This window comes from Echeneis naucrates, chromosome 11, assembly GCF_900963305.1.
Source record: "Echeneis naucrates chromosome 11, fEcheNa1.1, whole genome shotgun sequence".
NCBI lineage: Eukaryota > Metazoa > Chordata > Actinopteri > Carangiformes > Echeneidae > Echeneis > Echeneis naucrates.
The window spans coordinates 6954349-6969790 of record NC_042521.1 but is presented as its reverse complement, the minus strand read 5'-3'; the positions used below and the strand labels follow the sequence as shown (position 1 = coordinate 6969790).

Here is a 15442-nt window from a genome sequence, read left to right as displayed (position 1 = left end):
AGCCGTGCACATTTGGGCGGCCAAAGGTAAGTCAACTCGAGGAAAACATTTGTGAAGCTGAATTCCCCCGATCGAGTCGATTTCTGCTTTATTTACTTCATTTCCTACACGAGAAATTCTCTGTCAGAGTCAACGGGGGCGCTATACTGTGCGGTTTCATCAGGTGCTGTCGGGGGGGGGGGGGGCGCGTCCGCGGAGGGAAGCGGGTTTCAATTTCAAACCCAAACAGTCCCGGGGACGAGCCGGTGCATTGTGGGATAAGGTGCAAACCAAATAGTCACAGCGGTAACGCTGCTCAAACCTGCACCGGAGCGTCGCTGTCACCGGCCGTGGTTGCATTTCACTGGATCCGCGGGAAAAAAATAAGAAAAAAAAAAAAAAAAGAAAAAGTCGGCCGCCGCGTCTTCGCTCCAGTTTTTGCCGCGCCTGGTTTATTTGGATGACAAACCGACGCTCGGCTTGTCGGCTGCAGGTGTTGACCGATCCGGGATCCGTGCCACAACATTAGCACCACCACCGCTGTGACTTAATTGCACACACACACACATCTGACACAGCGAGCCCCGTTTCTGCCACAAACATGCCGAGGTCCAACAGGCAAAAGGAATACAAACCGGGAGACCTGGTGTTTGCTAAAATGAAGGGGTACCCGCACTGGCCTGCGAGGGTAAGCACACGACATTACATTTGCCGTTTCCAGCCGCGGCTCTCGGTCCTCTCAGTCTCCGTGCGGCAGCCTGCTGCTGTCTCCAGTTTACCTGAGAGGCCTAACAGCGGTTAGCTACCATGAGTTAGCCTAGCCTGCTAGCTGGCTGCTTGGCGTTGCCGAGCATCCAGTTGCGGCTGGCGTTTCAGTGCACGGTTGAAAAAAAAAAAATGTCCTCCGGTTGGGGATAAATCCTGGTTGTCGGACACATCTCCACCCACTAACACGGCTAACTAACTGCTAATGTAATCGGGAAGCTGCTCCTTTTCGGTGCGGCCCCCCCGGCCTGTGTGTGGGGAAGCTAATGTTAACTTAGATGTCAGCCGTTAAGAGCAGTTGGGCAACAGAACGCAGGCTGCGAAACATAACGGTCATGTCAGCAACGGCAGTAACGTCCATCCCGGAGGAAAATGGTGTCTGGGGCCATCTGACATGAAGACACGATGCTACTCTGAAATAACTTAAATTAACAAGTTAATAAGTTTTTATATATAAAATACTTAACTGTTGCCTTACAAGCTGCACATGGAGCAGGAGCAATGTGCCCCGGTACTTTGTAAACATGCCTGCCTGATTGGTGACAGCGTTTCGGCTCGTCTTGTTTAAGAAAGCTCGTAAAAATTAAACAAACAAACAAAAACGGTGGAATAACAACATAAGGTAATGTCTGCCCGCTCCATAAACACACTTCAGCCTGACATTACCGCCAGTGTTTCCTAATAAGTCAGCCAAGTGTGAACTTTATAGTTGGTTATAAGTTTTCCTCTACAATGAAGCCCCATTCAGAGTCTTTTGAGCTCAAGGTGAGGAAAAGGGGGGTGAAATAGCTCAATAAACAGCTGCTACATACTGAATTAGAGCCATAGTTGAGATGAAATAAAGTGGAAAAGAAATGATGTCTGATCCCAAACACAACTGGTGGTTTCTCTTTTCTGATGCAGCAGCCATCTAAATAAGATTTATCAGCACTACCCTTTGCCTCCATTTACTTTAGGTACTATTCAGTGTTTCCAAATCAAAATGAATGAATTTCTGCTGTTTCCCATACTAATGAATTTACTGTCACTGTTGCTTTCTGCTCCTTCATCGTTTTCTTCGTCTTATCAGCCGTGTCTCATCTTAGCCAGCTAGAGGCCTGCCCCACCTATCCTGAAACTGTGGCCTTATCTGGGAATGCCAAAAGGCCTGTCTGGCAAAGGCAAACGGACGCAACGCTTGGCCGCCATAATAATGCTCTCTTGTCCCTGTCTTTTTAAAACACAAATAAGTACTTGAGCAGTTGTAGAGCCAAATGGTGCACTGCAAGGAATTTTAACATGTAAAGGAAACCAGAAAGCACAGCGATACCAGCTATCACGGAGTTCATTAGTGAGAGTAGTGGGGATTTTTCACAGTCACCAGTATGACTTCATCAGACTAAGATAACTCCAACGTGCTCCATGACTCATAGGCATAATTTAGCATTAAAATCACAAATGTTGCTTCATTAGTCAATTTACAGAAAGTGAATGAGCAACACTTTTGGTAATTAAAACAAAGCAATATATTAAGCAAAAGTGCCAAATGCCTTCTGCTCTGATCACCTCAAATTCAAGGAAACCCCATTTAGTCATTCTCAGAAATGGCATGTGAATGTGTATATATTTCAGCACTGAACATGGTTTGTCAAATGTAATTTTGAACTATTCACATCAGTCAGAACGATTACGTTGAGAACCTGTGTCTGTCACAACATCAGTATCATAATCACATTTTGAGCCAGTATTACACTTATGAAGTAGCTTCATCATCATCCTTTTTGACAGGTTGTGTTCTTAATTCACAGATTGATGAGTTACCTGAAGGAGCAGTGAAATCGCCCTCAAACAAATACCAGGTGTTCTTTTTTGGAACACATGAGACGTGAGTATTTCAATTAATAGTATCATTAATCTTTTGCTACGTGGAGTAAAAATGATGACAGAAATGACTTTAACTGCTACTGACAGTAAATTCAGTAGAGATATTTATTTGTGAGTAAAGTAATGCATATGTGAACATATTTAGTAAAATACTAAGGTTTGTTTGACCCATACAGGGCATTCCTGGGGGCCAAGGATTTGTTCCCATACGATGAATGTAAGGAGAAATTTGGAAAGGCAAACAAGAGGAAGGGATTTGCTGAGGGACTCTGGGAGATTGAAAACAACCCCACTGTCACACATGAAGCCTACGAGGTGGGTCCATTTATAGGACAGAGGACAGGTGTCAATTTGTTGTACAGTATTGTGGGCACATAATGAAATAGACCAAGAAAGAGTTAAGGCTATGTAGACACATTAGCTGATGTACACAGCAAGCCCCAAACTTGCTGCCAATTCATCTTTTAAAGGTAACATGTGGAAGCTCTATCAGCCAGGGAGGAAAAGACTTTCAGTGTTTGTTAATCACAAATTGTTATGGTGTAAAAACTGACTGCAATCAGATCTCCAGAAAACTCTTTCTCTATATGAACTTGACACTTTTTTTTTTGGGGGGGGGGGGGGGGGGGGGGTCTTGAAACACTTAACAGTTCAGTCTTTTTTGTGTCACTCACCAATATCTGAATCTCTCTTTAGTCATCGAAGAAAGACAATGCATCAGAAGGAGCAGGGGATACAGGAAGTTCGGAGAAAGTAGATGCTGAGGGCAGCAGTGATGAGGATGAAGGGGCCCTGGTCATTGATGAGAAGAACGAGAGGGCAGGAACCAAACGAAAAGCAGGGGAATCCACAGAGGTATAGTAGGAAAGAAGAAAGCTTCATGTTTACTTTTTGAGCTGTCTGTCTGATACTTTTACAAACCTTTGGTAGGCATCTCCCAAGCGGCCGAAAGATTCAGGAGCAGAGGGTGACTCTAAAGTAGACAGCAACAAGTCTAATGCAGAGGCCAAGCTCAACGATGTGGCTGGACCCAAGGCAACTGCTCCCTCCTCACAGAGTGAGTCAAAACCTGAGGCCCAGGAAAATGCTCCAGTAGGAGGACAACTAACAGCAGATAAGGTGAAGCTCTTATGAATGTTATTTACCAGTGAAACACAAAGATGTTTTCAAATCAAATTCAAATTCAAAGCAGTCACTGTTTACAGTTCATGGCAGTTAAGCATGAGTATTTCTAAATGCTAGAATTTTGTTGTCTGATAGTTGCTACAAAAATCAAAACTAAAAGTAAAAATGGTGAAAGAACATGGTTGTCCACTGAATGATTATTTGATTTTGGTGCTTTCCTGGATAATTTTCTTCAGTGGTGACTGATCCACTGGTTATGTAGCTGGTAAAATAATGCCAACAATGAAACCTTTTTTAAAAGTTAGAAGCTGTTTTAAGTTTTTATTGAAAATTATGGGTACATGGAACAGTCCACAAATGAAGTACACAGAAGTTAAAAAAAGAAGAGTCATACAAAATGCCCTGTAAGAAACTAAATGTATTGTACTATTAAATGCACTGTTTGAGATACTTTTTTTGAAACAAACAGATCGTAATAATTCATGGAAGTGCTCTCCACCTCTCCCCACAGCCTGTGACAGATAGCGCTTAACATCAACTCAGAAGAAAACCAAGAACCTTTGACGCTTTTGTCTGGAATTTAAGCATCACCATGGTTAACTGCAGGATGCCAAATTTCAGCCATTTCATTAATAAGAGAATAAAAAAATAAATACAAAAAAAACTTAAAAAAAAACAAAACAACAACAAAAAAAAAACAACTAAGTGTTTGTATTGAGACACAAACAAATCCTCATTTGCCATTTTTGGGATATCATATATCCCAGAAACAAAAGTTTGCTAATCTGATTTCAAACAATTGAACTGGGCACTTTAAGGCCCATTTATAGATGGGATTTTGGTGTGTATATATTTTTTATTTCTAAGTGCAATTACATGATTACAAAGACTAAATGCTAGGTGTCAAAACATTTTTGTCAGTTTAGAGGGAATAAACACTGAATATAGTAATAAATTAAAATAGAAAACATTTAAACAAAAAAAAAATCAACATTTATTTGACAAAGGCTCAGATTTAATGGTTTTCAAACATAGATATTGTACAGGAACAAGAACAAGTTTTCACCCATGCTCTCAGCTTTAGTTTATAAATTACATGTCTTATTTTCACTTATTTCACCTAGCTTCTCAGCTTCATCATTATTTTTTCAGTCGTTGGGTATATGAGTTGCACTTTCAGAATTTTTTTCTTCACTGCCCCATTTAGCACCAACTAGTTTACTATGATGTTTTTTCTGCAACACGGGTTTTGTTGTAGTATGCTTCATTGCAGGTGACCAAATTATGTGATTCATTGTAAAGAATCCCATTTGAACATATTGAAAATGTAAACCCCATTTGAGAAGAAGTATCATAGGATTAAAACAGTTAATTTTTAAACCCCTCTGTAACTGATAATGTGCGTCATTGAAAGCAGAAAGACATTCCTGAATGTTGTTGTCAGCTTGGTCCTGAAACATTTCATGTCAAGGTGGATCAATGACATTTTTGGGGGGGTAAATTAATAGTCATCACTTTTTCTTAGAAAATAACCTGGCAAACTTTCAAAAATCCACCAGCTCAACTCTCAGTTTAACTTTATTTCCAACTCAGCTCACATTAATGCTGTCATTGCTTGATATTGATGTAATTGTGAAGAACGCTTAATTGTATTCAGTAATTGGTCGTACCAAATATGTTTTGTTAGGGGTTTTTTTTTGTTTGTTTGTTTGTTTTTGTTGTTTTGTTTATTGGGGGAGAATGTTTTTTTGTTTTTTGTGTGTGTGTTTTCAGCTCTAAAACGTATTTCTGGCATTGTTAATACCAACATATGGTCTACAAAAATGTGTTTTTGGAAGTAATCAAATTGAGAAACTACACAGTGAACAATCTGTAATACTTAAGTTTCTGACTCTTTGGTTTCTTACCCTTCTAACTGGAATATGAGTCTGTTTTACTTTAATAGTCTTATTATTTTGGTTGTGAAACAAATTTGTGAAGTTTTAAAGATGTGTTTTATTCAAACATTTGTTTTGACAAATTGGTCAATATGTGGTGTTGTTCTTTTACACTATTTGTAATTTTTAAGGTTTGAGGTTTGTTTCTAAATACTTGGCCTTTTCACCATGTTTCTTGGATGTCCTAGTCATAGCTTCAGTGTCCTGTATTTGGCAACATGAGCCCACAGTTTGTCAAATTGTCATATTAAGGGAACTCCTAGTGCTTAAAAGTGAAAATATTTAGCTGTTTGATTATAAGATGACCACCTTCCTATCAGCAAACCACTGATTTCAAAATAATATTCCAAGTCCCCCACTCAGATCTGCAGTTAATTCCAAGGGTTTAATTTGGTGTTACAGTGTAATTATTGGTTTGGCTTTCTGTGTTATTTTCGGAAGCTTCCATTCATCTTACTCTGCTGCTTGGTTTACTATTGTAGTTGCCAGTCCATTTAATAAACCTGTTGATTACAAAAAAAAAAATTTTTGTCTGTCATGTTATCAATATAGTTTCTTTGGAGTTTTTTTTTTGGTCGATGATTCTGATGACACAGCATTAAAGTCTTAGCCCCTCTCTTCTGTTAAACCAAGAGGGTTGTATGCAGTTTGTAATACATATTGTTGAGTCTCCAGACTCACACATTGTGTTTTTAGCAGTGGGGAAGTCCACTGTTCAAGTCACCCAAACCCAATTAATGATTTCACATCCCATTTTTCACTCTGTTACAAATGCACGGCACTAATGATGCCAACTCGTGCGTGTGCGCATGTACTTGTCATACATAATTTGTTCCCAAGTGAGGCTCACAGTACAGTTTGGGGCTTTAGGCTGTGATAGCTGAACTACTTTTGGTGTTACATAACGTGTCCTGACAGCTTCTAATCTGCCATGCAGTTTGGTTTGAGTAAGTTCTCAAAATACAGTGTTTGGTTGGTGATGGGTTTTAAAAATCCATTCCTTTATGACAGTGTGCTAGGCTTTAACTGCTGTTTTTTTTTTTTTTTTGTTTGTTTGTTTCTTTTAGTATCAATGTGTAAATGATACATGTAGCAGTTGCTAAAACTACCTCACATAATTAACAGCCAACTAGTACGTGCTTCAATGCTATGTGAGAGATTTTTTGAAAATGTGGTTTCTTGTCTTGCAGGAAAAGGCTCCTATTTATAGCACAGCTTTTCAAGGCAGTAGAAATTGTAGAAACTGGAACAAATATCTGACTCCATGGACGGACGCAATATGAGAACAGCTTAGCCAGTCAGGATTTTCCTGTTGAACTGCTGTAATCAAAACAAATGGTGCAGATGGGATATTGGAGTCATTCTGCAAGTCAGCATAAAAAATAAGATGACTAGCTTTTTGTCTAAATAGATGGCAGAAGGGGTTTAAGGATAAATAATGGCAAATAAAACATGTTTAAGGTGTCCAAAATGTTTTGCACATTGTTTTTGACTGTTATGAAATATTTGAACAGTCTCATCGGAAGTGTAAAATTTGCAGTGACAGGAGTTTTTCATCGTTGGTTTTATGAAGTAGACCCTGACCTCAGGGCTTGATTTGAAAATTACAACTGCGCATGCGTATAATCAGCTACCGCCCTCCCATCCGGCAGGCGGCGCTGCTGCTCCAGCTGCTGCATGTGACTTTGACATCAACAGAGGGTAATATAGCTTTACCAGGCTACATGTGGAGAAATGTTTACTCTCTGCGCTTTATCGAAATGAAAATTAGCATGCGTATTTAATTTACATGTTTCTAGAAATAGCTGTGTGCTTAGCGGCTGAAGCAGCGTTAATTTAGCTACTCCGCTAGCTAGCGTTAGCCTAGCCCGGGCTGAGAGTCGACAGCCTCCTGCAGTCTCAGCCGTGACTCACCAGCCTCGCTTTTATTTTGTCCTTGTAGCACAATGAGGCTCACCGCTCTCCTGTCGATGGCAGCCAAGGTGGTATCTCCCAAAGGCTACCGGTACGGCACCAACAGGCCGTGGACAGCGGCCGCCCTGAGGCGAAACCCTCCGGGGAAGAAGAGGAGGAAGGTGTTCGTGGAGCCGATCGCACCGGAGGACTGGACTGTGCTCCGGGGGGACACGGTGAGAAACCAAGAACAAACTGCGCAAATCCAAAAGCTTAAAAACAGCTCTGTTTATCCGTCCATCATAAGTTATGGTCATGTCAGTGTCTCCTCATGTGATCCCAGTCTGATCAGACCTCCCTGCTGCAGTTCTCCTCGTTGTTCTTGTCTCTGAAGATCCTCTCTGACTCTGGCTGTATGTCTGGGCTCCTTTTTCTGCTGCAGAATAATAGATAGATAACTACCTCAAACCTTAAAACATATCTTACAAATCAATACGAAAGCAGAGCATGTCAGGTGAGACTGTTGAGCACGAACCTTACCCATCAATATCTAGTTGACCCATCCCAGGTTTTCAACCCTGACTTCTGTCTTCTGACTTCTGAAGTCTAACTGTGACGTTTCAGTTCTGCAATTATGGAAACAGAACAATAAAACAATAGAAAAGCACCTTTTAAAATTCAGCCATTAGAATAATGTTATATTGAGTCAACTTTACATATCACCTAAATCTTGTTTTCAAAAAATGAAGTGGCTGCTTCAAAAATATCTTGTTTAACACATAGTTAAGAATCTCCTTTTGTTTTGCAGGTTCAAATTCTCACAGGAAAGGACAAAGGGAAGCAGGGGAAAGTTACCCAAGTCTTCAGACATAGAAACTGGGTTATTCTGGAGGGACTGAACACAGTAAGAAAATAACCTTTTACACATAGAAAACTGTGCAGACTATACTGATGGGGCATTTACTTGTATAACCCCTATAAATACCATGTCTAACAATAAAATTAGCAACATTTCTGACATTTATCTATATGTTATTTAGTGTATCTTTAGTGTATGTAGTATTAAGATGCTAAGTATATAAGTAAATAAGATGCTTGCAATATCTGTTTTCTCTACACAGTGCAATGATGCTTTAACATACATAGAGCCAATCTTAACTTTCATCAATAATGCAAAACAGTGAAACTTCAATGGTATAAAATCCCCTGTGTTTATTTTTTAGCTCCACCAGATGGAGCCAAATATCTTAGGCCAAGGCTGTCAGGGAGTAGCCATTGTCAAAGTGCACTAACCTTCTCATCAACAGGCATGTGAGAAAAAACACAAACTATTGTTTTCTCTGTCAGCATCACAGGTATATTGGACAAACGGGGGATTATCGTGGGACTTACATTGCCAGTGAGGCACCTATTCTGCTACATGATGTCACCCTGATAGACCCCTCAGACAGGTACAGTAAGCATTCCAACAATGCAGCATTATAGTTGTGGCTATGCATGTACATCTCAGGACCTCATCAATAGCTGAACCACAGGTAAGCAGTCAAAGTGTGTTATGGTGCTTTTTCCAGCTTTCACTGTTTCACCCAAAGTTCTGCAGTTGGTGTTGAAATGACAGCACAGCAATAATGGAAAAGTTGAATATATTAGGAAACATATTTTGCCTATCATGATTCAGTTTGGTTCTGACATCAGTGTGCATCTAAAGTTTCTATGTTGTAGTTGATGCTTGTATTACATCCAATTATTAAAAGTGTTGCCCCAGGACAACACTATTCAAAGCACTTCTGAATGAATCTTAACAGATCAAATTGTGTCATACCGACATTAATCTTTCAGGAAGCCCACTGAAGTGGAATGGAAATTCACAGAGGAGGGTGAGAGAGTCCGAGTGTCTGTCAGGACGGGCCGAATCATCCCTAAGCCTGTTGTGGAGCGACGAGACGGCATTGTACCAGAGCAGTGGAAAGGTGTGTGTTTTTTTTGGAGTGGTTTTCTCCTCAGGGCCCAAAGTTGATACAGTTTATTCCATGAGTAATCAACAGTCAGCAACCATTTTTTTTTGTCCAGCAGAGACTCAAATGCCATAAAATGCCATAAAAAGATGGAAATCTTGATTTTACTTTTCATGGCCTGCTTTTTTTTTTTTTTTTTTTTCAATGGGGCCTGTTTTTTTCCCAACCTCACAGATGGGCCTAAAGACACCAGTCCAGAAGACACTCTACAAAAGACTTACGTACCATCGCTGAAAACCCTGGAGGAAGAGGTCATGGAGAAGATGGGTATTCAGGAGAACAGGCGGCAACAACGGTCATACTGGTACTAACCAGAGAAACTACAGACACTCACATCTTCTGTTACCCAGGTTTCATAGCAACTCAGAAGATATTTATGCCAGGGGACACACAAAACAACACTGTCAGCCCAGCATGAGGAAGGCTTTGGTGGTAATACTTCTGCAACATCCAAATTATGAGAGAAATCATACAGCAGTGTTTGGAGGGGAAACAGAAGCAACAATATGTGCAACTTAAATGTCTCCTGAATTCTCTATTTATAGAGGCATCATTGTTTGTTTGTTTATAATATAATGAATAAATGTCACATAAACCAATTAATTTTCTTTTTTTTACTCTATAAATAAAGAACGTTCTAAATCATGCAGTTCTATATACAGAAATTCGACTGGCACTTATGCAAGTTCACAGAATACAGTAGTGCCATCCATGAAAGAGTGAATAAGTTGATGTTTAACATTACACGCACAGACTGGGAAGACTGGAAAACTGAGGTAGTTCATGGTATCTGGAGGGTTAATTTTGGTTATGGTTGCAGCCTGTTTGGATCACTCATGAGGCTGAAAATAGCTATATTATTTTACAGAAGCCCAGACATGATGCTCTCCAAAACTTGAAGCCCTGAGACAAATGAGTCTGTCTTTCCAACATGTCTGGGAAACATTGTGGAGAAGGAAATGGCTGGGGAGGAGACTATACAGACTGAATAGTTTCAACAAAGTTTGCAGTCACTTTATTTGACTCTTTATATACTGGCATTGCATGTTATTGCTGCGATCAGCATCAGGTTTCAATAATGACTTTACCTCTAAATTTATGACCTACTATGAAAAATTCAGAAAAAATATCAACTTTCTTTTACCATCTCAAGCTCATTAGCTGCAGGTAAAGTTTCCTTTCTCGTTTATAAACAGGGCTTTTTTGAAACAAGTATCAATGTGTTTAAAAGTCGTACATTTTGAAATATGTAACTGTAGTGACATTAATTGATTACATTTAGTTCATATGATGAAAGGATGACATGAAGTAGACAACAAAGCAGCAGCAGTGCCGTAATTCCTCTCGCTACCCACCACATTTAACCATAGAGGAAATGCACAGCTACATTAGATAATCTCAGTCACTGAATGGACCCTGGTTCTCTCTGTCACACTCCTGGTTTACTGAGACATCAGTGATCCAGAACCATTGTTAACGTTTTTGTTTTTCCAGCTGCAAAAACCAGTCAAAAGTCATGTATTAAAATGTGGAAATGTTGAGGGACATTTTTACAGCTGTAGAAGAAGGATAAAGCATTAATTGTTCACCTACTTCAGTCTCTCCAGCTGGTCGGCACATTCAACCTGGCAACCTTAAAAGTTTTCCTAATTTGTCGCCAGAAACTTGAAATTGCTCAATGCAGATTCAGGGTTTCTTAGATCTTGAAACATTTTCCTCTAAATCCACATGATCCTGTGAAGATGTTCGACTTAAAATGTTTTATTAGTTCACAATTTATTAAAGTAACATCAGCATTGCCTACAAATGAGACACGAAGCAGATCAGGGTTAGTTTTTTTTACTTCATGAATCATAAATCATACAGTCATTCAATTCAGGGTTGAACACGGCCTTTTAAGGGAATTTAGAGTGTTTTTATTCTGTAATCTTTTACCATTATATTCCCAATTACACATGGTGGGTGTTTATTATTTTATTACTGATTTGGAACGTTTGAGGCAAAATAGGTACATGAACTACAAACATATAAAGTAAAAAAACACATGTATATAGTAAGCTAACATACAGGTGGGTGGTAATTTATAGACAGGTCTTAAATTTGTCAAGCTTGTTTGATGACTGTTGGTGGGGTTGCACTGCAGCATGTGGACTCATTTGGTCATCTATACTTCTAAAGTTCTCACTATGATCCTGACAAAATTGTATTTCACACTCTCAAAACAGCTGACTGACCCCAAAGCAACAGTCCCTGCACTTAAAATATCCCACTACACATAAAAATAATATAAAACTTTTATCTAAATCTGTCAATGAAATTCCCGATCCCTTTTACGATCCTCCTCAGCTGAACATATATAAGTGATGTGTGTGACACACAACCAATGAAGTGTATGAAGTCTCTTTTTCCTTGCTGGTTAACCACAAGTATTGATTTACAAAAAGACCAAGTTAACTTGTTGCCAGATCTCCAGCTGCAGAAGCAACTAGCCTGGCCTCCAGGCACGGACACAAAGCAAAGCAAAAAAAACGATGTGTCACAGATCATATAATAGCGTCAAAATTTCACAGTGGCTCTCCATACTCTAATTTCTGGTCAGTATAGCAGCATCATGCAGAAAGCATGTCAGCCTGCTGGTTTGGCCAGTGTGTGGAGCAGCTTTCCCACACTCATCCCTCCTGAGCAGTTTGCTCTGCCACTTTGCATCCAAGAGGGAATAAAAGCAGCCAGTCAGCGGAAACTGGGTTTTGAGGTTTTTCTTTTATGGGAGGAAAAATTATTCAAAGGCTGGTCGTCTTTCCTGTCATTGCATGAGCATTGCATTTCAGCCAGGGATTACATGAAGGTGCAGTGTAAAATCGGTGAAGTGGAAGCTTTATTTGTCCTAATTTTTCCCATTTACCTGCACGAAAGCTCAGACTTATGACCATCTCCACTTTTGCAGGGTCGAGTAATGAACTTCAGGACTAGCTATTTACTAATTTATACGTTGCGGTAAATTGATAGCATTTCTGGTAACCCAGTTAAGTGAAGCCACTAAACATGACTCAAGCAAAATTAAGAATACATAAAAATAGACTGCAGACTTTGCTCTGTATTTTAGCTGAGTCACATTTGCCTCTGAGCCACGTAAACTAATGAATCCCACCTGGTGGCAGTGGCTCCACGTGTCAGAGTCCACTTCACTTAGAACGTCAGATTACAGTATGTAGCATCCCTAACATCCTTGAATTTGTTTTAAAGTACTTGTAACCACTTGGTGGTCTAATTTTACAGATTTTTAAACACAAGGCCACGATTTTAGAAATCAACCCATCCTTGATAAGTGGTATTACCTTCAGTCTAGCAGAAACACAAGGACCAGTTATCATTCAAACATCTCCAGAACATCTGAAGGCACTTTAAACCTAAATTTCAGTGCTGCTCTTGACTCATTTGATGATCTAAGCCTAGCTCACAATATAATGATAGTGTCTAAGTATAGGCTGGTCGTTTGATGGATGCTGGAAAATGTAACATTAGCTTATATGCAGGTCTGAGGCATGGCTCACATCGATGTCCAACTATGTTTGGTCTAATTTAGTTGGCTCCTAACAGATTCTTGTGCATGACCTCAGAAGGTTACAAAAATCTGCTAAAAATACTTAATTCTTTCATCTAGATATAGCATACTAGTTTAGTGCGCAGTATGACCAGTTGACTTCATCTGTAGATCTGGAGTTCACAGGAAAAAAGACAAAAATAGTCTGTATATGATATGAGCATTTAAAACCAAAATGACCCATTTTCTTCTTCTGTGCGTTCTCAACTTGACATTAAACCCTTTTTTACACTTCTAGGATATGATGGGGATACAGGACAAGCCAAATCTCTGCTCTCTCACACGATTATATTCTCACAGCCATCCCACTGCTCTGTTTCCAATGTTTTTATTACTACGCACCAGTTTGGAAAGTTAGTCATCTCATGAAAGTCAGTGGTGGTGTATCCTGTACCTAGGTCAAACCTGAATCTATGACCCACATCAGTATTATATTATCAAACATTTATTATTTATGATTATTATTGATGCATGGAGTCATTTCTTATAAAATTGAAGGTTATTTTATGAAATTAGGAACATGCAGTGTGAGAAAATCAAAATGAAGTACTCTAAAACTGCCCTGAGGTTGTGTTCTGCTGTGTTCTGTTCTGTTGTGTAAATGTACCATTGTATGACACACACACACACACACTTAAATTAGTTCAAATCAACAAAGTCCTTTTTCTATATAAGATCTGATTTGTGTGGACATCCTCAAACTAAAAGCAGATGTTTTCATGGGCTGTTCTGGTGCTTCTGGTGCTTCAATTTAAATAGTATCTCTGTCATACTGGTGCTGAAGTGAATCATCGTAGCTTTGGCTAAACGGCGGCACCAGGAGATGATCACACTTGGACATCTCAGTGAATTTCAGAGTCATCAATCAATGTTTCTCTAAAGACACAGCGAGTGATCTGATGGAGATTTCAGACGGAGGACGTTTCTCCCTGAAGGCCAAACTTCCTAATCATCATCCTCTACGACATCCCTGCTGCTGAAGACAAACAGCAGAGGGGAGGATGATGTCTTGCAGTGAGCGTGACTGGACTGGAATTTGTCTGCGTCACTGTGACAGTCAGCTGAAGTTAGAGTCGAAGCACACTTTGGATCTTTGTGCACCGAGCTTTGACGTTTCCTTCTCAGACAGTCCTGCTAGTATCTGGGTGTCAGATTCCTCAGGTGAGCTGCAACAGCCTCTGCCGCCAAACCACATGACAATTACTACAAAGCACCATTCACTACTTCTGCAGAGGGAACAAGCGCGCACTTCAATTGACCCTGTTTGTCTTCCATTTGTCCCTGTTACATATACAGTATGAACAGGTGGCAGAATTCAGGGCATATTTGTGTTTATATTATATGTGACCTCAGCTGTAGCAGCTGACTGAGATGTGCTGGACAGCTCTGCACTGTTTCTGTCCCTACTGATGACTCTGTCTTCAATTGCAAGTCAGCTATTCCTCTTTTGGCTTCTTCCTTTTTTCACTTTATTTTTGAGGACGACTTTTTCTGTCATTCATAGTCTTAAAATTTGAGACTTGAGATGTGTAGATCAAATGATCTTGACTTGATGTCAGCTTTGAGGTTAGATGGAAGGATCATTGACTGTGCAAAGCAGATGTCTTACTTAAATCCATAAATCCATTGAAGACCCTTCAATCTACACTTTTTTTTTAACTGTTTCTGTAACTTGGATGGGTTGCTGATGGATACTTTTTCTATGTACATTCAGAGTCCCCAGAGGATGATTCGCTCTGACTGTAGCGATCCAAACTTTTCTTCTATCATCACTTTGAGTCAGAGTTTGTGTTTTCGTGAGGGAAAGGGTTGTGTTTTGTGGCAGGAGAGGGAGAGCTAAGTGCTCCACTTACCTCTCCTCTAGCACCACTTTTCCGTGACTTATCTCCACATCTACCACTGTAAATGAACTGGCTCAACATTTTGGGCAAAATTTCATGGTTTCCTGAGAATAAAGCCTTTAGCTCAAAGTCCTGCTGTGCTCGGGTACAGCCTCAGAGAGCAGAAAGCAAATTCTTTGTCCAGTTTACGCTTCACACCACTTTGATCCCTTTTTGTGTGTAAAAACGGGTGCAACGTCAGGGCTGCTTTCTTCAGGCCATAAGTCTGCACTGTTATTCCTGTTTTTGTTTTTTTTTATACAATTCATCCCAACGATGGCAGGCTTGTTGATTTTTGTTGAGGGGCACTGTGTCAAATCTGCTTTTACATGGTGAATTTTACTGAATACACTCTTGTTCAGTTTCTTTATCGGATGATGAAAG

General features: G+C 39.9%; 2 protein-coding genes across 2 annotated transcripts; both read left to right on the top strand.

Annotated features, from left to right (window-relative positions):
* Positions 1–219: 219 nt before the first annotated feature.
* LOC115051481 (hepatoma-derived growth factor) lies at positions 220–4468 on the top strand. The gene is made up of 6 exons (XM_029514882.1): positions 220–667; positions 2532–2608; positions 2784–2922; positions 3304–3462; positions 3538–3726; positions 4244–4468. The coding sequence occupies exons 1-6, from the start codon at positions 581–583 to the stop codon at positions 4262–4264; spliced, it is 672 nt and encodes a 223-aa protein (XP_029370742.1). The 5' UTR covers positions 220–580; the 3' UTR covers positions 4265–4468.
* Positions 4469–7347: 2879 nt separating this feature from the next.
* mrpl24 (mitochondrial ribosomal protein L24) lies at positions 7348–10216 on the top strand. The gene is made up of 6 exons (XM_029514488.1): positions 7348–7370; positions 7612–7798; positions 8371–8466; positions 8910–9013; positions 9402–9532; positions 9752–10216. Exons 2-6 carry the CDS (start codon positions 7616–7618, stop codon positions 9886–9888), a joined length of 651 nt encoding a protein of 216 aa, XP_029370348.1. The 5' UTR covers positions 7348–7370; positions 7612–7615; the 3' UTR covers positions 9889–10216.
* The last annotated feature ends 5226 nt before the right edge of the window (positions 10217–15442 follow it).

Coding starts and splice junctions, on each gene's coding strand:
- LOC115051481 (XM_029514882.1), top strand. CDS start 581: ATGCCGAGGTCCAACAGGCAAAAGGAATACAAACCGGGAGACCTGGTG. Junction 668..2,531: donor ACCCGCACTGGCCTGCGAGG/GTAAGCACACGA, acceptor CTTAATTCACAG/ATTGATGAGTTACCTGAAGG. Junction 2,609..2,783: donor TTTTTTGGAACACATGAGAC/GTGAGTATTTCA, acceptor TGACCCATACAG/GGCATTCCTGGGGGCCAAGG.
- mrpl24 (XM_029514488.1), top strand. CDS start 7,616: ATGAGGCTCACCGCTCTCCTGTCGATGGCAGCCAAGGTGGTATCTCCC. Junction 7,799..8,370: donor CTGTGCTCCGGGGGGACACG/GTGAGAAACCAA, acceptor TTTGTTTTGCAG/GTTCAAATTCTCACAGGAAA. Junction 9,533..9,751: donor TGTACCAGAGCAGTGGAAAG/GTGTGTGTTTTT, acceptor CCAACCTCACAG/ATGGGCCTAAAGACACCAGT.